General features: G+C 43.2%; 1 protein-coding gene across 1 annotated transcript in view; it reads left to right on the forward strand.

The window, feature by feature from the left end:
* Window positions 1-234: 234 nt before the first annotated feature.
* The window catches only part of GMDS (GDP-mannose 4,6-dehydratase), a 423,906-nt gene continuing 398,951 nt past the window's right edge, over window positions 235-25,189 (forward strand). The window contains exon 1 of the mRNA XM_086608965.1: window positions 235-357. Within this exon, the coding sequence (XP_086465091.1) occupies window positions 250-357 (108 nt within the window). The 5' untranslated portion in view covers window positions 235-249. The remainder of the gene's footprint in view (window positions 358-25,189) is intronic.

Raw genomic sequence — 25,189 nt, forward strand, 5'->3', positions numbered from 1 at the left:
TGGGCGCGCGCGTGCGCAGGGAGCGGGCCGGCGGCGGGGCTGGGCTGCACCGCACCGCACCTGTGGGCGCCGCGGGGCGGGAGCGCGGAAATGCGGCGGCGGAGGTAGCCTCCGGGTGGCGGCAGCCCGCGTGCGAGCGGCGCTCGGGGCGGCAGGCGTCCTGCCCTCCCCTCCGGGCCCGCCCCCGGCGCGGTGAGCCTGCCCCCGGGGGCTGTCCCCGCACCTGGGCCGCGCCCGCCGCCGGGTAGGATGGCACAACCGGCGGTGGAGGTGTGTGCCCGCGCCACGGCACCTGGAAGCGGCGGCGACGAGATGAGCGGCAGGAAGGTGGCTCTCATCACCGGCATCACCGGGCAGGTGAGGGCGGGGGCTGCGGCGGCGCGGGCTCCTCTCGGTCCCAGCCTTTCCCTGCCTAGGCAGCCGGGTCTCGCCGGGCTCCCGGCGGCGGAGAGGAGGGCCAGGGTGGCTGAGGCCCCGGGTGGGAGCCGTGGCGGCGGAGGGCTTGGCGTGGGGCTGCCGGGTGCGCTCGCCTTCGCCACCCTCCTCCCGGTCACCCGGGGCCGAATCCCCGCCGGTGCGTTCCCGGCCCCCGCAGCACCTTGACGCGGGGCGGCTGCCCCGGTGCCCGCTTCCCCTGGCGGTTTCGTGCTGCCAGCTCTGCGGCGTGCAGAAGCTGCCTCTGGCAGCCCCAAGCTTCTCCGGAGGCGGACGGGCTGCTCCCGGGAAAAAGGCTCCCCTGCCCTCGCCCACGTGTGGCTGGGACTGGTTTGCCTGGGCGTTAGGAGTGACTTTAGGGGTGTACGAGAGGGGGTGCATCGCTTTTTCTGCCTTAGCTTTGACCTGTCTCATAATGACCTTCACCAGGAGTTCCTAAGCAATCATCTTAACCTGTGCTGAGATGAGGTGTGAAGTGAGTGTCGATGAGAAAGGAGCCACACCTGTGGAAAAAACCCTACGAGGAGCAGGTGTTGGGACTCTTCGTCCTGATGGTGTGAAGAGGCGGAGGATGCTGGTGCAGGTGTGAGGCAGCATGTGGTGGGGTTTGGTCTGAGCAGGCTTCTGAGAGGGCTCCATCACCTGTCTCTGTGCCAGCCACGTGCTTACAGTCAGTATCTGCTGTATACCCGGACCTGAACGGATTGTGAAAGCATCTCCCCAGGCTTCTCGTTTTGCATCCGTGTGCGTTCATTGCAGCCTCCAGTTCTGTGGCTGTGTTGCTCATAGGGGTAATGATGTTCTCAGAGTCCTGCTGCTTTGAGCAGAAGGTGCAGGAGAAAGGTGGCATGGGGAAAAAAAAAATCGCAGTTTCCTTTGGAGCAACTTCTGCACTGTGAAAAAGGATGTGCCAGTGGCGAGTTGTCACCTGGTGAGACCTGCAGGAGTGTTGATGTATGCAGTTTGTAGCCTTTGCTGCTACATTCTCAACAGGCAGCATGGGGTGTTTGGTTGGATTGTTTGTCCATGCGGAGGTCTGCAGTGTTGAGTCTTTGCTGGCAAGCAGGTGCTGAATGAAAGCTGTCGTGGACATACTTAGTCATATTTGAGGAACACCTTACTTTACAATGTAGATGTTGCCTGCTGCCTGGGAAAAACCGCTCTGCTTGCACATCTCTTGGAATGTGCTGAATGACTTCTGCTCAGAGGGTGTATCTTCTGTGATTGGTATAACCTGTTAAGTAGGTGATGTTACGTGGTAAGCATTAATGCTAGAATCCCAGTGGGACAGCTTTTTTCCTTTATGGCTTGCATTTAACACGTGGAGGGACTTCTTCCCGTTCAACTGTGGTTTGTCCTGGTATGCTTGTAGATGCACTTTGTGAGGTGCTGGTGTGGATTGTTTAAAAAGCTGTAAGAACTGTGGAAAAGTAGGTGTTAAAACAAACATGTTACTCTCTGACTCTGATACAATGCTAGTCAATGCTCTCTTTTTTTTTATAGTAGGAAGGCCACCTCTACCGTTTGTGAGGAAGTAAATCCAGAGACCGTAGAGTGTCATGTCAGCTTTCATCTGTTATCCAAGAGGACCTGGACTATACTTTGAACATTCACCTGCTGTTTGTGTTTTACCTCATTATGTCTGTTTTCATGTGTTCTTACAACACTTTGGCTCTCCCTTTGGATGGGTTAGCAGCTGTCTGTCAGTAGTGGGTTGAGGAAACCCCTCTAAGCAGCTGTTTGACAAGGAGGTGTAACTATGTCTGAGGAGAGGAAAAACTATTAATCTGTTTATACTAACATTTTTACTCGATGTTTATTTTTAGCAAGAGCACAGGCAGAGCTTTCCCAAGGACTGCTTTGGTGCTGTGTGAACAATCTTCCAGTTTGTTGGCAGAAGTATGTTTCTCTTCATCAGAGGTAGTAAGTTAGAGGCCTGTAGCTACAGTGCCCTGATTCTTTCAGTCCTCTATCCTCAGGTACCTATGTTACTTTTTTCTATTTTCAAAGCAGCTCTTTCATCTTAATTCCATCTTAATTGTCGAGCATATTATTTAGTCTTGGAATGTGTGGAGAACCAGAGCTGGTGGAGGCCTTAGATACCTGAAAGTTAGCCAGTGAGATTGGGTGCCTTAGTGAAAAGACTGTACCAACTCTTGTCTTGGGATGGAAGTTTTATGTTGAGGGTAGTGTCTTTTGGGGTCATGTAGTACTCCATCACTTTGAGATCTGCTAGGAATCCTCATCCCTCTTTTCTTAGGTGAACTTTAAAGAAAGTCGCCATAGTACTTGTTCCTTGTGCCTCTTTCACTAGCTTTCTTTATTTTTATGTAATAGCTTTCATTTTATTTGGAGAGGCCTCACCCAGAAACGGGGCACCTAAATTCTTATCTGAGAATAGGCAGACTTGCATGTCCCAGCTCCTGGGAGAGAGTTATAGAATCACAGAATGGTTAGAGTTGGAAGGGACCTCAAAGATCATCTAGTTCCAACCCCCCTGCCGTGGGCAGGGACACCCTCCACTACACCAGGTTGCCCAAAGCCTCATCCAACCTGGCCTTGAACACTTCCAGGGATAGGGCATCTAGAACTACTCTGGGCAACCTGTTCCACTGCCTCACCACCCTCTGAGTGAAAAATTTCTTCCTTATATCTAATCTAAATCTCCCCTCTTTCAGTTTAAAGCCATTTGCCCTTGTCCTGTCACTAAGAGTCCTAGTGCTATCTGTTTTTATACTTAATTACCGTGTGTAAAATGTACAGATATGCTAAAGTGGAAGCTAGAGCTCAGGCTTGGTCTTTCCCAGGCAGTTACTTTAATTACTGGGCTAAAGAGAGTGAGTCTGTTTTAAGTTCTTCCTTGGAACTGGTGCTCTTTCAAGGTGGGAGTTAAAGGCTTGGGTCCCTTTAGACTGAGGAAGGCATAGCATGGAATCAGGTGGTAAACTCCCCTTATTTAAACTGAGCCCCTCCTGCTACAGCAAATTTCTTATACAATGCAGCTACGCCAACTCACTTGTAAAAGAAACCTGCTTTTGTTTGCGTGTGAGCAGTGTACTCTGAGAGTATTTGCTGAAATAGGGCCCTGTAGTGCCCAGTTCCTGGAACAAGGGTAGGTGGGAGATAAGCATGGAGCTAACTGGGCTGTGACAATTTTAGACAAACGTAGAGTTGTGCTTTTGTCTTTAGAGTACTCTCAGGCCAAACAAAGGGCTACTTGAGTTGTAGCAGCCCTTCCTGACTTGAGGTGATGCCACAGCGAATGTGCTTAATTGTAGCGTTGAAATAAGACAATTCATTGTGTTTTTCAGACCTGTATAGCTGTGAACATCTCGATTGTCCATCTTTTCTGCTGACAAAAGATGGAACTTTGGTTCTGCTACAATGGAGAAAGAGTTGAGCTCAGGTAGGGCTATATTTTGACAGTGGGACAATTGACTGATGATGCAGCTTTTAACTGAAATATACTGTGGAGATATGGCACAGCTGTAATTTCTGATTTATGGACTTCTAATGGGATTCATAAGACTTTACAGGATGCCAGAAGAGGAAGGGCTGTCTGCACAAGTTCTTCTGTATAGTGAATGACTGGAGGCTTGTGCTGTGTGCCAGCTTACTGCACCAGTTAACAAAACCAGTTCACATAGGTTGCTTCTTTTCTGGATACAAGACATTAAAAGGACAAGTCTCTGGGAGGGTGAATGTCTTACTGATAGGAAGGTGATTTTGTGACCTTTGGCCAAATAACAGGAGTTTGATGGTGAAGCCACAAAGGAAAACAAATTCAACAGCTGTATGGTCAGGACTCATGTCATTCTGGCTGCAAGGGCTGGACCTTAGTCTCTATGAAATCAAAGTAGATAAATGAACCTCTACAAACTCTGCACTTACCAGTGGGGTTAGAGCAAAATCAGTATCATTCTGCCATTTGCATTACTGATAAGAGACTCCAAGCAAGTAGGCAGTGGCACTGTATGCTGCATTTGCAGTGTTGAGATTTCCCTTATCTGCCTTCTCACACCACAGCAGTGGCACAAACCACACTTAACTGTTTTGCTAAAATAGCTTCCAGAGCGAGGCAATTGCTGTGGTTGGATGGGTGAAACACTTCTGAGGTGTCGTGTAGGTATTGGTCTGCTGGTAGACTTCTTGTAAAGCATAGCACTTTTTTCTTTAAGGAAAACTATTTTGAATGAAACAGACCTGTTGTGTGTATTAAACTGATTTTTTTTTTAATAAAACTAGAATGTGACTTGTACTGAAAAGGTGTTTTCAGCATGCAAAATGAATGTGCTGGGCCTTTCAAACTTTGACACCTTGAAGAATTACTTGGTAAAAATGAGATTTTTGAATCAAATGCCAGTTTAACAAATTTAATTCTAGATATCCAGATGTTTGTCTTCTCTCTTGTTTGAGAAAGATACTAAAGCAGTGCAACAGACATTTAGTCATAGTGCCTAGGAAACAATGCTGTCAAAGTTGCATTTAAATAACTCTCCAGAAAGTCTAATTGCTGTGCAATCAGTATGATTGTCTATCTGTTTGCTGATGCTTGTAAGAATATTTAGATCTTTGACTCTTTGGAGAAATACCAAGAAATGCTCTGCTTGAGTCTAACTACGAGGTTATAAGTTGATGCTTCTACTTCCCCCTCAGTCTCTGGGTTATGAGCAGTGAATACTGTCATGTCTGGTGCTGTCCTACTTTGCTTGGAGACACAGGAAGGTAAGAGTTTGTAGACCAAGATCGTTCACTGGGAACTTAGAAAGCTCAGTTTTGAATGAAGCAATGCACTAAACTCATGGCCAGAGGCTATTGCAAATTGTAGATGAAGCAAGCAGCTGTCTCTGCCTTGTAAAGGAGAGCTCTTGCAGCAGCAGTGCCAGCACCAGCTTCTGCTCCCCTGCCTGCAGCTCTGTCAGATTCAACTGCCATTTGGCAAAACTTGAAGTAGCAGCCTCAGAAGTTTCAACCAAACCCTAAGATAGCATAAATACATCTGACATGCAAGCGTGCATGCAGAGATGCAAAAAGATTCTCATAAACTGAAGTAGGTAGAATATGGGGTCTGCCTCTGTCTTCTGGTATCAGAAGTTCTGTCAGTTGCTTATGGCCTTTGCTGTTCCTGTAGCACACCAAGCCCCTATACATGTGTACTGCAAGTTTTACGCAGGTGTTGCAGTTGATAGTTTCAGAAAGGCTAACTATCAAAGGGGAAAAGATTACTGAGAATGCAGGGTTTTCTGTTTTGAGTTGAGGTTAAGTTTTTTTTTAAATCTGGCTGTTGAGAATGAAACCAAGCAAGACAGACTCTGTGGGGCAAACTACCAGTAACAAGACAATGACTCATTGCTCAGTAGTATAAAAAAAGGTAATAAATAGCTGGTATGGACTGTGACTATAAAACTCTGATACTCTGTGACTAAAGAACCTTTGTTTCTTGGGGAAGAAAACAGCTGAACAACTTTTCTAAAAAGTCTTTTTCAACTATTGTCATCAAGTGGTGAGGCATCTTTGTCACTGGGGAGCAGATGTAGAGGTACATTATAGTACACTGTACCAGAGAAAGGACATTGGTTTGCCAAGTGAGGGATAAAATCCAAATAATTGCTTTTTCTCTATAGAAATAGGGAGATAGCTTGCTGAAGCTGGCTAAGGCTAAATGTTAGTGTTTCTGCCTTTCATTAAAACAAATATTGTCTTGGTTTCTGGCTAAAGCTAAATATTAGCATTGCTGCCTTTTCATTAAAACAAATAATATCTCGGTTGAAACAAGGTACTCTATTTCGATTGCTGTCTCTTGAGCAGCCGGAGTTGTCTTGAGTGAGAATTTCAGACATGTTAAAAATCCTTATCATAGTTTAAGGTTGCAGAGATGTAGGAACACTAATTCGGGCACAATCTGAAATGCAAGAAACTTCATTTAAACCTTGAGAGGGTGTGCTGTTTGTGAGTTGTTTGAAGTGACGAGGGTGGTCAAGCACTGGAACAGACTGCTTAGAGAAGTTATGGAGTGCCTGTCCCTGGAGGCATTCGAAAGCAAACTGGGCATGACCCTGAGCAACTTGCTGTAGTTGACCCTGGCTTGAGCCAGGGATCTTGAACTGGTTGATCTACAGATGTCCCTCGCAACATAAACTTGTATGACTCCAGTCTTCCACAGTATCAGAAGTTGAATGCCTGCACTTAGTGACAAGAGGATGGTGCAGGCAGCTTGTTGAAAGCTTTGCAGCAAATGAATAGTGGCTGTGGCATGAAACCAAAGCTTGCCTAGAGTACAATTCCAGGTCTTTCCCTTTACAGGATATAAATAAGAAGTGTAGCTATTGAGTTTCATTCAAAACTCTTGGGGAAAAGGGTATTTTTTTATTGAAAAGTAGTATAACAAATACTGAAATGAAAGACTAGAATATTATCTGAAAGCACAGGTCCTAATTCTAGAAAAACGCCTAAATTTTTATTGTCTTGGCCCCCCCTTTGAAGGGAGGAGGGTAACCAGGTAGTCTAATTAAGCTAAAGCATTGACCTCTTACCAAAGGAATCTACAAGTATGTGGTCTGATGCTTTACTCTCGTTTGTTTCATACTCCACAACAACATGTACAAGCTGGCAAGGCTTTTGTCTTCAAGAACTGGGAGTCCAGGACATGGGCTGCTCTCTGCGCCTGCCCAGAAAATCCCATTGCCTTTCAGAATAGAGCAGTTAGAGGTGATGTTTGTGCATAAGTCAGCTAGAACATGTGGTAAAAAGTATGGCTGATACAGGATTAGTTCATGCCTGTCTTGATGTATTAACTTCTCCCCCCTTTTTTTTCCCCTTCCTTCCATAGCTTTGCTCAGTGTTTGTGACTACCAGTGAAGCCTATTCTCTAGTTGCATACTGGAAAGGGAAGTTCTGGTAGCCTGGCTCAGCTAGCAGCTATTAACTCAAGGACCAGTGCAGGCAGTCTGATTGCTTGTGTTTGAACAGGATATGTACAGGATGTGGACTGGAAAACAAGTGTGTTATAAGGTACTGTATACTGTGATGTGTACCTGCTGTGAAAGTAGATAAAATATTAGATATGTTCCAGGAAACTTAAAGTAAGTAAGCTGATGTTAGCAGTGCTAAGATATGAAACAGGTAGAAACAGGGTACCCAGTCTGGGTTTGGGAAGCTGACTTCCTCCCAGGAACATTTCTCACAAAATTTTGTGATGCTGTGGATGGCTGCAGGAGGCTGTTGCCATTGCTGCCCAGACTGATGAGAAGTGTCCCATTGCCACAAGCCTTTTTTTATTTATTTAAATGAAGATTGACGATTGTCAGTGTAGACAGAACCTGTATCTCTTGATTTGCTAAGATTTTTAAAAGTCAAAGCATCCTTTTCTTTATCCTACAGCAAATCCAAACTCTCCTAACTTTTCTCTTGTGGCTTCATCCTCTCCCACTAAATTTTGGTGTCTTTCTCCTCTGATTCTCTTGGAGATCCTTTTGGCTCTTGAGCTTTCTGTGCAAGGGAGTCAGTTTCACAGATAGCTATGCAGAAGGACAAGGAAAATGGAGTACTTAAACCTGCTGATGGCCTGTGTGAAGAACACATCAAAGGTTACACTCTGATTCTTGTAATCCAAGGAAGCTGAATAAAAGGTTTTTCAGTGAAGTTGTGATATTAGTATTCATCTTAGTGGTGCTTCTTGCACACACCTTATTTCCCTGAGGTGTACTGAGACCGAGTTTCTTTGCACTTACATATACTTTCATTTAGTCTGGGAGGTAGGAAGTACTTTCCTCTGTCTCTTGACAGTTTGTAGTGACTTTATTCCACCTTCTTCAGACTTTTGGTCTGGAGTAGAGTCCTGATTAAGCATCTGTTTTTACAAACTTGTCAGCTCTGCTTCTCCTGCACTGTTTAGCAGCACAACATAGGCTTATTTTGGAAAGCATGGTTTCCTTGAAGCAATAGGTGAACAATGACATGAGAGCAAGTCAGCAGTGTGGTAGGTGTCTAATTTCCTCTCACAGGTGTGTGCACTCTCTGTGCTAAATCTCTTCTTGCTACTTTGGTTGCTTTCTAGCCAAATGAGCAAAATAAAAGTTTTTTTCTTAATGTGTTCGTCTCTTCCTGCTTCTTTCATGTGAATTCACTGATTGCTTTTTCAGGACATTGCCTGAGGAATTCCTATGGGTCATATATGAGATGGAGGGATGCAGTTAAATAAAAAATTTTCAATTAAGCAAAGCTATAAGAGGTGAGGTGAAACAGTGGAATTCTCTCCAGCCTCTTAATTATTATTGGAAAGTCTCTACAGTTTGTTCCATTTCTAGGGTGTGCACAGTCTTTACAATCTAAATCCATAATGAAGCTTTAGTAAAGCCTGCCAAACATATTGATGTAAACTAGCTTATCTGTTCCCACCTGTACTTTTTACACGTGTCATTAAGCAACTGAACTTCCTTATATGCAATGTAAATGTCAGAAAAGTTTTTATTGGAGTCTATTCACAAAAGCACACAAAGTATACCTAAGGCAGGTTTCCTTCTTCAGGAGTTTTTCTTGTTAAAGTCTCTTTAAAAAAAAAAGCGAATGGGAAACATGAGTTTTGCTTTGTAACTAAAAAAAGTTTTCTGACAGCAAGCAAATTAAGTCTAAGGACTTAATTGTAAGCTGACTTTATGATCTGTTTGTAGTTAGTTCAGTAGTTTGTACCATTGAAGAGCATTTGATACTTTAACCTGAGGCAACTCTGTTGCATCGAATAGGATGCAGCTTGCATCATGCCATCAAATTCCTTAGTTAGAAAATACCTCTGGATTGTTGCTCAGCAAAGTACAGTGATCCAGCAGGTATGTCAGTCACAAATACGTACTTGCCTTGGGTGTGGGATGCCACAGATCTGGGCTTTTTGCAGAGTTTCCAAGTAGATAAACTGCCTCGTGCTGCGTTTGCTGTGCTTGAACGCTTTCGAAGTAATAGGAAGCAAATATGCTTGTTCTGGAAAATTCTATCAAATATACTAACATACAGTCAATTTTTATGGACCATTTCTACAGGGCTTTGCTTTAGCTGTTATTTGACCCATTTTTTGCTGCTTGGAAATTTTTCTCAAAGGAGAATTCCTACAACCTGTGATGAAATCTAACGCAGAAAGAAAAAATTTGTCATGTTGAATATCTGAGTGCTTTTGCTGTAATGAGAAGATACCTTGTCCCTGCTGCATATCTGTTCCTTGCAGGGGGGTTGGACTAGATGACCTTTGAAGGTCCCTTCCAGCCCTAACCATTCTATGATTCTATGATCTGACACCTGCATAGCTATTAAATATGTGCCTCTTGGCTTTTTTTTCTTCTAAGTTTCTGAGGAGATGATGTTCTTTATAGATTTAAACTGAAAGAGGGCAGATTTAGATTAGATATAAGGAAGAAATTTTTCACTCAGAGGGTGGTGAGGCACTGGAACAGGTTGCCCAGAGAAGTTGTGGCTGCCCCATCCCTGGAAGTGTTCAAGGCCAGGTTGGATGAGGCTTTGAGCAACCTGGTATAGTGGAGGGTGTCCCTGCCCATGGCAGGGGCGTTGGAACTAGATGATCTTTGAGGTCCCTTCCAACCCAAACCATTCTATGATTCTATGTATATCACATACAGATCTCTCAAACTCCACCTTCCAGGATAGTGCTGAAGCATGTGGCTAAGATACGCTGTCAGGTCTGCTGTCACTGTTCTTGTGTGTTCACAGGCACTTTGAAGTAGCATGTTGTCATACTGCAATGGAAGCCTTAAACCACCCAGCACCCCTGTGCCCACCCCAAATCAGAAAACACGTAGCAACTGGGGAAGAGTAGACTGCTTATTTGTATCCTGTAATGTCTGAACCTATGCCAGAAGTAGCTTGAACATATTTACCATTTTATGAATGGAAATGAGGCTTTCCCAAGACATGTAGAATGGTATATATGTATAGAAGGAATAAAAAAAACAACCCAGGGTAAGGCAGGGAATACTCCTGACTGCCCCTATACGTACCCCGTTTCTGATTTTTATGTTTCTAGTTTGATGTACTGCAGACCCTTCTAGCTGCTACTGTAGTCCCTACCTGCTATTCTGGAACTGGGATGCAACCTCTGACAGTTTAGGCTGCTACTTGTCAAATTACAGGCATGCTGTCATGGGATATGGTCATTTTGATTGCTTTTTTCCTAACATTTGTTTCATGCATGCAGGGTCTCTTTAGGTGCATTAGCAACGACTGGCTTCATCAGTGATACTGGTGGTGAGCTGGAACTTCCTCTTGCCATTTCTCTTTTAGAAAGATGAAGAACAACCACTCTGTCTTTGGCCGCTGGTTGGTGTCCTTGCCTCCTTTAGCACCGATACTGCTCTCTGAAAGCATAAACATTACTATGGAGCAGGTTTGGTTTTGAAATGCTGAAACTTCTGGCTATACTTCCTGGATTTCATACAGCTAAATAATTGTGGTTTTCATGTCAGTGTAACTTTCCCATGATTGCACAGTAGTAGTCTGTCAGTATATTCCTGCCAAAACTTAGCATGCTGTTTGCCTCTGAAATTAAAATGCCATTAAAATCCTACAAGATCTATGGTATAAAAGGGATACAGAGATTTTTCAGACCTGCATACAAAATACTATATTATTCCATCTTCTAGATGGTGCCTGTACCAGTGGTGCTGTGAGGTGTCTGTGTTTCATGGGAATGCTTCAGATGCAGCCCAGAAGCTGCTTTAGTGCTGCTGAATTGGCTGTTGCTGGTCAAGTGTTGCTCTCCTGAAGCCCAAGCCTGTTCTGTACTAGCAGAACTTCCCAGAACCTTTGTTGTTTGCAAGTTGTTGAGTTGTGTTTTTTTTTTCCTCCCAATGTTTGCAGTGATGCTGGGCAGGTCAAGAGCTGTTTCATATTCTGGCTGGCCTTTGAACACCAGTGGGGGCTCAGCGGTTGTAGGTCTGCAGGCTCCGTAGCATATATCTTTTTATTTTTGAAGGTGAAATAAAGTTGGAGAATTATTCTTGAAGATGTGAAGGCAAGGAAGTTGTGAAGACTCAGAGTTAAACTTCAGTTTACACCCTTGCCGGCTCATTTTAGGTAAATAGTCATACTTGCAGCTGAGCTGGGACTGAAAACCTATAACTGGGTTTATTGTGTATTTGATTTTTTTAAATTCTGAAGGTCACCTGATATGTATTAAACTTTCCTATGTTCTTATTGCAACTGGTTCAGTCCTTTGTCTGTATTTCAAAATAAGATGTTTTGCTAATTTGAGTTCTTCATTATTCAAGAAGGAAATAAGAGTCTTAATACTGACTGTCTCAAAAATGACATTGCATTTTTGTTGGTAATATCCTTGTACTTTCACAGTTATGCTGGATTACTATTTAGTCATGTTATAAAAAACATCTTTGTGGAAATGTGTTACTATGCTGTGATTTTTTTGATTTGTGAAGCATAGGTAGAACTTTAAATCATTAAACTTTCTGTTGCTTTTCTTTTTTTAACCAGTACAGACTTTCTTAAAATTGGTATGTAACTTAGTCAGGGAAATACTGACTGCTAATTTCTTTCACAGTGCAATTCAGCTCTGTTGCACACAAACTGTCAGTTTTAATCATATCCCAGGATCTCACATCTATCTGTTGCCTTGCTCAATTAAAGGAAGGTGTAGGACAGGCTTGTATTAAAGTTCTGGTTTCAGTTTGCCTACTAAAGTTCCCTAAGCAGTAATGCTGTATCAATTTTGATAAATTGAAGGAACTATAAAATGATGGTTTAAATTACTGCTGATACATAAATTTTTTTAGTTAACATGAAGGTGTGCAAAGCAGGAAATATGAGTCCTCATTTCACCTGCATTTGAAATATATATATATACTTGCAGTGGTGGACACAGCTTGACACTGCTTTAGTAGGTTGAGTTTCTCTTGCAAGCACTTGGTGTGACTTCAAAATGTGGTGGTGAACTTCCACTAATTGAAGTCCTTTCATTTCCTTTGTATGAGCCTGTGTTACTGGTGGTGGATTCTTTCATCTTGAGTGGGAACCTTCTTGCTTAACTGTGTCTACACCTGAGCAAGTTGTGTAGGCAGCTGTTTTGGTGAGTGAGAACCCTCTTCCTGATTAAGAGATCACCTAATGCAGGTGCCTACTTTTTAGGATAAGATGACTGGTACTGTCTGCTCTGCTGACTGTGAAGGGTACTTAGGGTGGCTGCCTGATGGGGCTTATGCTTATATTGTCTTGAGTAGCACCTCATCTTGCAATGAGGAAGCATTTAGCTTTTCTGGAGCACTCTATAGGATAAGCAAAGGTGACAGGGTTTGATTACTTGTGTTGTTTCTTCCTAGTAAGAAGAGCTTATTGTATGGTAAATGTGTGTATCTGCAATTAGAAAAAAGACTGAGTGCTTTTACAGGTATCGCTCCTGTGAGACTGTTGCTTTGGAGTTGATCTGAAGAGGAAAGATGTTCCCAAATCACCACCTGCCTCCTGAGCACCCTCCAAATGCCACTGCAGCTGCGTTGTCACTGCTGTCATCTCCGTCCCCGACTCCCTGGTCTTTCTGCTCGAGGGACCGACTGGTGTGTTTGATTTCCACCTAGCCTGGCCTCAATGATGTGTCTTACGTTGCTCTCTCATGTGTGTACTGTGACTTTGAAGTTAAACCATGCTTCCAGCCAAAAATGTAATGATTTTACTTCCAAAACTCTGGAGAGTTCAGATGTTTTTGTCTGTTGGTTCACTGAAGTGGTGGCATTTCTGTGTAAGGTAACGACTGTCCATGTTCCCCTCGTAAAACCTCCCTATAATTACTTACAAATGTTGGCACCTACTGTATGGCCTGTGTGTGCTGAAGGACAGGATGGGGCCAGTTTATAGCCCTGAATGGTAGGAAAAGGGAAAGGGTGGCCAAAAATCAATTAGAGAGATCCTTTTGAAGGAAGTACAAGCCCCTGTTCCTAATGAAGGTCTGAAATCTTGTGAGCAATTTTATGTTCACCAGTTTGGTCCTGACCAGTTCTTGAGATTCAGTGGGGATGGTTTTGGTGATTTATTTTTTTTTTAAACTGCTTTCACTAGAAGAATTTCAATGTATGAGAATGACGTTGGGTGGTTATCCACTCAAATACTTTATTTTTTTTTTAAAAATCCACCTCTCAATAAGGCTTAAAAAGATTACTCTTAACAGTTCAGATATATTTTTTCCTTTTAGTGTAGTATTTTGTGTGTTCAGCTTTCTCTGGCATGTTTGGGACTGAGGGGGAAGGTTTATAAATCTACAGAATTGTCAGGTGTGTTGCCTTTGTCTTTCTAGTTCCACATCTTCCTCTGATTATCTTAATGAGGAGGCTTCATTTTAGCATAGGATAAGGGGAAAAGATGTAAGAAAAAACTACGCTTGTTTCTGTCTTTACAGTAGGACTGTACTGCCTTTGGCATGATGTATGTGGAAGAAGCATAGCTCTGTTAAGTATTAGTGTGGAGGTCAAGCAGATTGTTACAATCCAGTATTAAATTGAATCATCTTATTAGTATTACAACTAAGAGACATTACAGCTTTTCCACAGTGACACAGTCAAGGGTGCTAGACTTGTGTAATGTTCGTCATAAACTTAATAGCTAAACAGAATAAAATCCAGAACCCCTGCAGCATGCCTGATGTATCAGATCACCCTGGGAAGAAGTTCTTTTGGATTCTAGTTGTATTTTGTTTGTGGTTTGACTGCCTTTTAGATAAAAGATGATGCTCTTTTATTGCAGGACATCTTCAGGAGTATATCCCTAATGTGTGTGTTTGAAATGTTGTTTTTCATGCTTGTTTGGGACAGACATGGATGCTGTGTCAGCATAAGTTGAGCTTTTAATTTTGTACGTGCACAGGGCTAAGCACTTACTGCTGATTCTTCAAGCAAGGAAATCTGTAACTGAACAATCTCAGATGATGCCTTTTCAAACCTAAATCTGTTAATGCTGTTCTGTGTTTAGGCAAATGGTGGCCAGCTTACAAAGGTCTGTAGCTGTGAACGCAGTTTCTTTGGTATACCTCTAATTCTTGAAGAACATATGCCAAAATAGAAAATCACACTCTCTTATTTCTCAGTTTCTTGCGCTCTACCAAGTTTCTGTCTTGCAGTATTTACCATGCTGTCGTTTAAGATGTAGCCCTATTTGGCAGTGATTATATCCAAAGCCAACTTGCAAATTCTGGATCGTACTATTCGGAGGTGATGTATTAAAACAGAGTTGACTCTTGCGTTTTACCTAGTGAAAACAGAACCCGTGCTCCCTGTGGATACAGGTGCAATATGCTTGCTTCTGCTGAAGGCCGTTTTTACAGCTGGGTGTTAAAGCAATGAAAACCAAACTGCTGACACAGCCTTAATCATAGTGCCACAAGTAGCACTTCTTTGTTTTTGTACGACAGTTTCATTGGTACTATTAATAGCTGGCTCCTTACAGGTGTTTGTGTATAATAACTCTTAGAAGGCAACACATAGTAAGTTTTCAAATGAATCATGTTAATTCCAGGATTAATTTTTGCAGAGAGACCTTTTGACTCTCTCTTTTTGAGGTTTTTGGTCATAAAAATCCATATGTTGAAAATGTTCATTACTTTTGGATTAGGTGTGGCTTTGTGTTAGGTGGGGGAAAGCAGAAAGAGAAACTGGCTTGCCTGTGACAGCAGGGAGACTCACTTGATCTGATGTTTCTGTTGTCAGTCTCCTTGGGGAAAAATTACTCATCTTTCTCTGTTTTACTGATGTGCTATTGCTGCTCGGCTGGCAGGACAGTGTAGGAGGTATAGCTGCAGCATCACCTTCTTGGAAGCAACAGCCAGTGTAGCAGAACTGTGAAGAAAAGTCTGTGTGCTTCTCTTTCAGACACCAGCAAGGAAAAGTGAGTACAGCACTAAAGGCTTTCCTCAGCTGTTGCTGGGTGTATATATGGATGTCTCATGCTTTTAGAGATGACGGAAGGCAGAGTTGCCCTTGCTGGGCTTTCTGTTGCTCCCCCTTGGATCTGCTGTATGCAGTGGGGTTAGGAGGACAAAGGAGTGACTGTGTACAGCATGTGAATCTGGAACAGCTTAGGTGGCCGTAGTTGCTCCTTGGACAGCTTGGGGAAACACCCTCTATAAACTGAGCTGTAAAACCCGTTGTTCTCATACAGTTATCATTGAGCCCCGTTTTAAAGCAGCTGAGCATTGGCACGTTGCCTCTACCAGGTAGTGCTGGTTAATGCAATAATACACCAGGATATAATTATGTTGACCTCTGGAGAAAGTGAACTGAGAGTAACTTGTTTCAGAAGTGAGCAATTTTCTGCATGTGGCTCCTGGCAGCTGTAAAGCAAACAAGTCTTTGTTCAGCTCCAGTTATAACTGTTTTGGGACTGCTGTTGAAACGTGGCTAGCAGATGTGGTGTGGCACCGACATGCTTATCTTTCTCCCTGGACTGTACCTAAGCTTGTTGACATCAGAAAAATGCATATGAGGTTTGTTTGCAAATGATAATGCTCTAAGATGGATTTCAAAGATGCATCAGATAACGTGGCATGCATGTGTGCAGAGTTGCACCTTGAAACAGTTTAGGTAATGAAGTATTTGATCTGGATTTGGCTGAAAGTTGTTATTAGGCTTTTTAAGAGATTCTGTAGGAGGAATGGCTTAATTAGCATGGAGACCAGCCTTGCAGAACTAACACTCCTAGCATACTGCTATCTTTGTTAATACATTTAGCCGCACTTAGTTCATTAATTGCATGGAAAAAGGCTGAGTAATGCAGTAGAAAATTATGTTGGGGAGGACTAGAGAGTGAGGATGAGAAATCATACTGGGAAAGTTTCTGGTTCGGGTTGTTCCAGTGTCTGTCTCAGCATTGCTGCTGTCAAGGCCAGCAAAAGCAAAATCTGCTGCTGATGAGATGTAGATGTTGCAAGAGTGTGTCTAGGGGCAGGGAATGAAAGATTATTTGTGTTTAATGCTGGAGGTTGCTATTAAACTAAGAGCTAGGAAAAGATGAGGACTCCTCAAGTCTGCTCAGCTGAAAATCTTTTTGCAGGCTCTTTTTGTTGGTTTTCAGCTGTGGTTCCCCTTAGTTGGCCACACAAGTACTAATGCTGGGAAAAGGGCAGGAATATGTAGCTGGCAATGGGAATGGAGATGAAAGGTAGGATGGCCCTTTTTGCAGAAGCATGCAAGAGTGAAACTGCATGCTCTTTGTGAACAGAATAAGTATTTTTCAAGAAAGCTTGCTTTTGGGTTTAAAGAAAGAATTGCTTTGTCTAGGCATCACAGTATGTTGTGAATAAACTTGATACTCTTGAAGTAATGTTTAAAGGTGAAAGATGACAAGCTGCTTGAAGGTAAATATTGTTTCTGTGCATCATCAGTTCTGTATCAGTAGTTACTGAATCAAACTGACTTGATTCCTTGTTTGCTTTGTTACCATGATTTGGTCATTGTTCTCAGTACCTCAGCTGTACCTGACTTTTCTTAGGCTTCCACTTTTAAACTCTTTCCTGTTAATTCCTCATGACAAGGTATGAACATTGGCGGCTGAACTTTATAATGAGTAATATTACTGCTTAATGAGACTTCATATAGAGAGACGTGGCTTTGGGTCTCGTGGTGGCTTTGGGTCTCGTGGTGAAGCACTTTGAAGGAGTGCTGCTGCTGTTCTGGACACCTGCAAGAGGACTTTGTTGGTGCCCAGGCCTCCTGGGAGTGGAGTTTGAGGAGTTAAGTCAGCTCTGTACTTTCCCTATTATTTGAAACTGATATCAAATGTGGTAAAGGTTGACATGGGCATGGAAACTTTTGTCAGGTTTTTGTCCCATCTTCTCCCATCACACAAACTGTGTGTGTGTGGTGATATGAGCAAGATGACTGATTGTTGCTGAGGAGGGGGAGGGCAAAATGGTTAGGGCAGAAGAAGAAAGTCCAAGTCCAAAATTTGAGAGCAGAGCACTGTTTACAGCAGAGCTGGAGCACAGCTTCCCTTTTTTCCTTGCTGGGGTCAGGAGGGTTACGACTCAGAAGTCCCATAATGGCTGTTCTCCTTTCGTAGAACTTTATTTCATGTTTTGGTGTGAAGACAAGCAGCATGGACCAACACAGACACTCAATGGAAGTTACATCAGCTCTCTGACAGACTGATGATGCAGTAGTGATGTGCTCTCCCTCCACCCCTGTTGCGCATGGGGCTGCACAGTGGTGGCACGGCCAAGCTCTCTGCGTCGAGGGAGGAGATGGAAAGGCCACGTGCAGCCACCTGCCTTGACTGGAAGATGAGCACTTTGCATGAAGGAGATGTCAATGGTGAAGGGTTTTTAATAAGGGGGGAAATCAATTAACTGATAACTTTCTTGCTTAGCAATTTATTTTTAATAAAAGAAGTAGGCTGTCCTAGTCAATAGGAAGAACAAACTCAATCGTAACAGTCCTCATGTTTTTCAGGTCTCTATGCTTTGAAAGAAGTCACTTGCTTAGAGCAGCTGTCTTTATTTTGTCTGTTCCTTGATCTGAAAGCAGGCTGTTAAAGAGCAGCTTCACACCTTGCTCTGGTTACAGACAGCACTTGGATAAACCTGTTTCCCAACACACTCTGAATGTGTGGCTGTGCTTGCAGAATGGACCAGGTCATGCCTAAACCTGCTTTTTTTATCACAAGTGAAAGGATGTTTTTGTGAGCAGCAGGAAATTGTGTCCCTCTGATACATTGGCTTTCTCCACCTTTTCCTTGGATCTCTTCTCCCATTGGGTCTTTTCTGGTTAAGCTTTATTTTTTTTATATGGCAATTAGCTGCCCACCTCTTGTGCTGTTGAGTTTTGGTTATTGGGAAAACTGCTGCCAGAATCACTGTCATCAAGCAGCTGTAGCTGCCACTGTTTCCCCCTGTGCTGGGTTTGTGTGGTGGGGTTTTGGTAGCTGGGGAGAGGCTCCGGGGAACAGCCCCTGTGAGAAGCTGCTGGGAGTTTCCCCAGCTCCAAGTCAGACCTGCCTCTAGCAAAGGCTAAGCCAGTCAGCACCTCTGTGAAGGACATATTTAAGAAGGGACAGAGATACTTTGGCTGTGTGGGACCTGCAGCAGAGAGAAGGGGGAGGTATGAGCAGCTCTTGGTGCTGGGCCACCCCCACCTTGTGGCTTGGAGTGCTGTGAAGGTCCCTGCTCCTGAAGTGCCCACTGGGCAAAGTTTGTCTCACTAGGGCTGCCAGAGTTCATTGGGCCCAGTATGGCTGCAGCAGAGAGAGGAGGACTGAGATGTGAGAGAAACAACTCTGCAGATACCAAGGTCAGTGAAGAAGCAGGAAGATGTGTGCTGGAGCTGAGATTCCCCTGCAGCCTGTGGTGAGATGGCAGGTGGCCCCCCTGCAACCCATGGAGATGAATGATGGGGCAGTCTGAAGACCTGCAGCCTGTGGAGGACCCCATGCCAGAGCAGGTGGCTGTGCCCAAAGGCAGCTGTGACTCTGTGGGAAAGGCTGCACTGGAGCAGTCTGCTGGTGAAGGTGGCTGCACACCTTGGAAGGGACCCATGCTGCAGCAGTTCATGAAGAACTGCAGCCTGTTGGAAGGACTCATGTTGGAAAAGTTGGTGGAGAACTGTCTCCTGTGGAAAGGGACCCCATGCTGAAGCGTCCTCCCTCTGGAGAGGAAGAAGTGGCAGAAACAGTGTGTGGCAAACTCGCCATGACCCCCATCCCCTGTCCCCCTGCACTTCTGGGTGGGGAGGAGGTAGAGCCAGGAAGAGTGGGGGGAAGGTGTTTTTAAGATCTGGCTTTGTTTCTCATTATTCTCTCTGATGTGATTGGTAACGAATTAAATTTATTTTGTTACTGATCACCAAGTCAAGTGTGTTTTTCCTGTGACTATAGTGAGTGGTCCTTCCCTGTCCTTGTCGTGGTCCTTCCCTGTCCTTGTCGTGGTCCTTCCCTGTCCTTGTCGTGGTCCTTCCCTGTCCTTGTCGTGGTCCTTCCCTGTCCTTGTCGTGGTCCTTCCCTGTCCTTGTCGTGGTCCTTCCCTGTCCTTGTCGTGGTCCTTCCCTGTCCTTGTCGTGGTCCTTCCCTGTCCTTGTCGTGGTCCTTCCCTGTCCTTGTCGTGGTCCTTCCCTGTCCTTGTCGTGGTCCTTCCCTGTCCTTGTCGTGGTCCTTCCCTGTCCTTGTCGTGGTCCTTCCCTGTCCTTGTCGTGGTCCTTCCCTGTCCTTGTCGTGGTCCTTCCCTGTCCTTGTCGTGGTCCTTCCCTGTCCTTGTCGTGGTCCTTCCCTGTCCTTGTCGTGGTCCTTCCCTGTCCTTGTCGTGGTCCTTCCCTGTCCTTGTCGTGGTCCTTCCCCCTCTTGTATTTTGTCCTCCCCATCCCACCAAGGGGGAGGAGTGAGCGAGCAGCTGCATGGTGCTTAGTTACTGACTGGGCTAAACCACGACAGCCCACTCCCTTTCTGAGCTTTCAGAGAAAGTGATGGCTGACTTCAGAGCTGATGTTAACCTCTCAGCTTCCCAATTTGAGTGGGAAGGGAGAAACTTCTCAATGAGCAACCTTCTCTCCAGATACGGAGTTATGAAGTACGTGTCTTTAGAAAGAGTTTGTGTGTCACAGCTGGCGTGCAGTGCGGTGATGTGGTGCTAGGTAACGAGCAAAGTAATTCATGATGCTTTTATCTGTCCTACTCTGGGGCTTGAGAAGTTGCCAGTTTATTCCCAGACTCGAGTTTTTCACATGCTTGAAAAAAGCCACAAAGTTAGCCAACAATAATTCCGCTTTTTTTCTTCTATTATTGTTTTAGTGTTGTCCAGATGTGCGGAGATTTACATACTACTTCCATGCACGAGCAATTGTGGAACTGTTGCATCAAAGGGTGGTTTCAGGAGGTGATAAGGTTTCAGTTCAAGCAAAAAATTATTCTTATCTTCTTGAAAGAATATTTCAAGTCATTCACTGAATGTTACCTTTGAAAATTTTATATAAATCTTGTTCATCTGAATACAAAATAGGTTGCTGCAGAAGGAATGTATCGTTTTGGCATAGTGGCAGCCTTTTTTAAAAATCTTGGACCCTAATGAGGAATACAAGTATGTGTTTCTGGTTTTTGGCAAAAAGTGTATTCACTTTGGTTCTTGTGGAAAATACATGTTATAAAGATTCTAGATATGTTGTCTTGACAAAAGGAGAAAAGTGAATTTCATTCCTTGTTTCTCTTTTTAAGGAAGGAAATTAACTTCATTGTGAGTAGGATGAAATCCTTGTATTCCGACATATGCCTGGAGTATTTTCAGTTTTCTTAAGCATTCGGATTTATTCAAGTTTTGCAGCCCTGGCTTAGGGACTTTCAGATTCCTCCTATGAACTGAGCTATTTTTCTGTATAAGCCTCAGTGAGAAATGTTTGCTTATGGATAACCAGCATGACAATCTAGGGAAAACAAAATGTAGTACTTAATATGGCAGATCTAGAGGGAACTGCTGGAGCATACGTGGTATTTGTTAACAAGAGTTACTGCTTGAAGTTAGGTATTGCTGTTGTGTGTGGTCTTTGTTTTAGTTTTTCACTAAATCAGCTTGAATTGCTGCAGTCTGAATGAATCCTTCAGGGAAGAATGCCACAAGTGAGTTAATGCAGGTTCTATTTGGTGGTGCGGTGTACTGTTGATGGAGAGCATCAGGGATCTTCTGTAGGGTTTTGCTACTGCCCTGATGGCTGTTTGGTAGCACTATTTCCTAGGCTTGCAGAAACTTCCTAGTGTAAGACTGTCCTGTTTGGCTTTATTTATGTCTCTTGCCAGGCTTTTACAGTTGATCCTAAAACTTTCTGCATTGTCTGTCTGTTCCATAACACCTCAATCCAGATGAGCCAACTATAAGAGAAAACAGTGTGGGGAGAAAATGTTTTACAGTGATGCATAATCTTCATACTACTTTGGGGTGGAGTGAGTGGTTTGGAGTATGGTCTCAAGATCTTTTTTGGGACAAGGGATTTTGCCTCTGATTGGGCTTTATTCATAAACTTTTGAAAAAGTGTGCTCTTGGAGTCAAGTAGGGACTTCGTGGTGTTGCTTGTCTGACTTCTGAGAAGGTTTGCTGTGTGCTGGCCATGTTCCAGTCCTTACAGCTGTTTCTTCTGCCAGATTCGGCATCCCCATGGGCCTGTAAAGTATTTCAGACTATCATAGCTAAGGCTTGACAAGACTTCTCTTCCTCTGGGAGCTGGGATGAGACTGGGAAACAGAAGTGAAATCTGAGAGCATCTCTTCTGATGTTGGTGTTCTAGGTAGTTTGGATCAGAAGGCGGAACAATTGCTCTGTAGTCTAAATGAGAGCTGTTAGAAATGCATCAGCATTGTGTAGAAGAGAAATGGGGACTGGAAGTTTTGAAACAAAGCTGAGGCAGAGATCATCTGCTGAAGAGGATGGCTAAGATCCCACTGAGGATCTAGCTGAACAAGAGGCTGGGCAAGAAGGTCGATGCTGGATAAGGTATAGTTTTCTCGTGGACTTGTCAAAGATGTTTGTACACAAGAAGCAAAGCTCCTTTAGCTGCTGCTTTGGCATGTTCAGAACATCTCCCACTTGAGGGCCCTGAAGATCTTGCCTTATGCCCATGGAAAATGAGGGATGCATCATTAATGACCGAATCTCTTACACGTGATTTGCCCAGTATAGGAATTGGGTGGCAGAGATGAGGACTCTTTGTTGGAGAAGAGTAGCTTTCTGCATTTCACACAGGTTTTTCAGTAGCTACCACTGTCTTTCAGAGGTTACACTTTTCAGTAAGGAAAAACATAGTTAAGCAAAATTCCAGCTGTTTTTCGTTCCAATGCTAATTTATTTTAAAGCAACTTGTCCTTAAGCACGAGCTCTCTTTCTACAAAACTTATGTAGAAGTAATTATAGAATCATGGAACGGTTTGGGTTGGAAGGGACCTCAAAGATTACCTAATTGCAACCCCCCTGCCTGGAGGGGGACATGGGCAGGAACACCTTCTACTAGATCAGGTTGCTCAAAGCCTCATCCAACCTGGCCTTGAACACTTCAGGGATGGGGCATCTACAACTTCTCTGGTCAACCTGTTCCAGTGCCTCACCACCCTCAGAGTGAAGAATTTCTTTGACATCTAATCTAGATACACCTTCTTTCAGTTTAAAACTGCTACCTCTTGTCCTGTCACTGCACTCCTTGATAAGAGTCCCTCTCCATCTTTCCTGTAGGACCCCTGTAAGTACTGGAAGGCTGCTATAAGGTCTACTTGGAGCCTTCTCTTCTCTAGACTAAACATCCCCAACTCTTTCAGCCTGTTGTCACAAGGGAGGTGCTCCAGCCCCTGAGCATCTTTGTGGCCCACTTGAGCTTGCCCATGGGATTTTATTCATTCTTCTTGAGTGCTTTTACAATATGCCAGATAAATTTGTTGCCCCATGCAGAACAGTGCTAGATATCCTTTCATTCAATTTAAAAGTTTGTTTTGCTGCTGCTTGTGACCTGAGGTGTTGTAGTGTGAGTGTCGTTACAGCCGTGGCTGTTGGTGAGGCAAGTGGGGGCAGCACCTTGTTCTTGGGAATTGGGGTAATGTTTAACTTGAATAGTAACTTTAAGTGTTAGGTAGTATGGAATATAAGGAATACAGAAGGATTCCAGGCATATTTTCCCTTGGCAGAACAGCCAAGGTTTCCTAGTTTTTACAGTGTGTCCTATAGTCCAGATTCTTCATGGACAAATAAGTTCAATTCTAAGAACTACTGTTGCCATTGATGTGCAGCAGTGCATAAGAAGTGGTTGTGTGATTACCAGTCTTTTTCATGACCTAAGCTTCATTGCAGGGAACTTTCCTCATGGGATTAGAGTCAAATTCTTGACTCTAGAGAAATGCTGATGCCCTTGCTGTTCTGGAAACTGATGGAGGTACAAATATAACTGTATTTTACTTCCTTTTTCTGCATCTGAAGAGATAAAATTTTGGTCTTTGAGATTAGCTTGCAGAATACTAATTCTGATATTGAAAGACTGAAGTCTTTAAGTGAGTTGGTGTTTTGTTGCCGTTTTATTTTGACAATATAAAGACACTTTGTTAGTTATTGATTTCAGAACCAAAACCCCTCCAATTCTATAGGGCTTATCACTGTGAACACATATAGGTCCCTATCAAGTGGATAGCCTATATTTTTAAATTCATTCTTGAAAAAACTTTTTGATTTGCCATGACTGTCTGAGGCATCTAATGCTCTGTTTTGACTGAAGTTTAAAATCGAGCAGCAGCCTTTCCGTAGGCTGCTCATCTACTTTGACTTCTGAATGGCCATCGGTTATTTCACTGGAACTATGTGCAGATGGAGGCTGGATTTGAGCCTCTCTCCCCAGTCACCATAAACTGACAAACGTGAACTAGAGAACCTGTATGCCAAGCAAAAAGGTGTCAGGCAAAAACTATCTTGTGCTAAATGAGCGCGGGTTTTAGCCACACAAATATTTGAGGGCTCTGGACTCCTATAGGCATTTCTACCCTAAATGAAAAGAGGTGTCTGATCAGTTTTGATATGCTCAGAAACTTCTTGTAGATTGATAATGTTGAATCAAGTGACTGCAGTATGTTGAATGTGAGTAAGACTTTATTTAAACTATAGAAAATGCCTTCGCTCTAAATTGTGATTCTCAGTTTAAGGTTGGGATTTGAAAACTCCCCGCTAAACTAATAAACTTGAGCAGCTTTTTCACAGGAAATTATCTCAGTGCTTTAATTGTAATTAAGATGACATCTTTAATACTGGAACTTTTGTACATATTAAAATAACTGATTATTTTTCACTTTTAGTAGAAATCAAAAGTCTAGATATTTAGATTAGATATTTAGATTAGCAAGCCTTTTTTGTGGGGAGGGAGCTTTGTGTAAAGGCTTTCTTAAATCAGGTCTTAAGTGATTCTTACACGTGGTGTACAAACTGAGCTATGTATTAGTGCTCCCTCAACAATGTATATTTTTCCCCAATGAATTTTACAGGAGTCCTCTCAAAAGCCAATCAACTGATGAATCTGTCTTATAAACCGTGTGAAAATATAGTTAAAAAGGAATAAGAAGTTAAAAAAGTTAAAAAGGAATAAGAAGAATGTAACAGGTTAAGAAAGTAATCTTTTAACATCAAATGATGTCCTTATGATAAGGGAAAACAGGCTACTTTCAGTTTTTCTCATTTGAAAGGCTAGTAATTTTCAAAATTAGTTAAATATATTTGATAGCGTGGTAACTTGCACCAGATATGTGGTGCCCTGAGTACAAGGACAATAGACAACAAGACAAGTTAATATTGAAAGAAACAGGAGTATTTTTTTTTTTTGCTTTAACAAAGAATTAACTCTGGCTTTATTAAAAACAGACAAAACTTTTAACCTTCTCTGGACTTTTCTGCCAGCTGTTATGGAAGCTGGTGTGCCCCTGGCTCATTAGGCTGCTGTGCTCACAGGGCATTTATGATCGAGTTCCTGTTATTGACTGGCTCTAGAGAAAATGCCAAATTCCACCAGACATAATACAGTAGGTCCACTGTGGGAGACTTGTACAAATCCTGTTTTGACGTTTTTAGACTGGGATTTTTATTTTTCTGTATCTAGTGTTATTTTCTTGACAGTTTTTTCCAGACTCTTAAGCAAGTTTTGCAAGTAATTAAGAGAATGACTAACCTTAACACAGTGTCTTAACAGGCCTGGGTAATGTGGAACAAGAATAACATTTGCAGATGTTTTTGCAATTTTATTGCAAGATGTGAGCTCTCATCCTTTTTTTA

Source organism: Tauraco erythrolophus, chromosome 3, assembly GCF_009769465.1.
Source record: "Tauraco erythrolophus isolate bTauEry1 chromosome 3, bTauEry1.pri, whole genome shotgun sequence".
Classification (NCBI taxonomy): Eukaryota; Metazoa; Chordata; class Aves; order Musophagiformes; family Musophagidae; genus Tauraco; species Tauraco erythrolophus.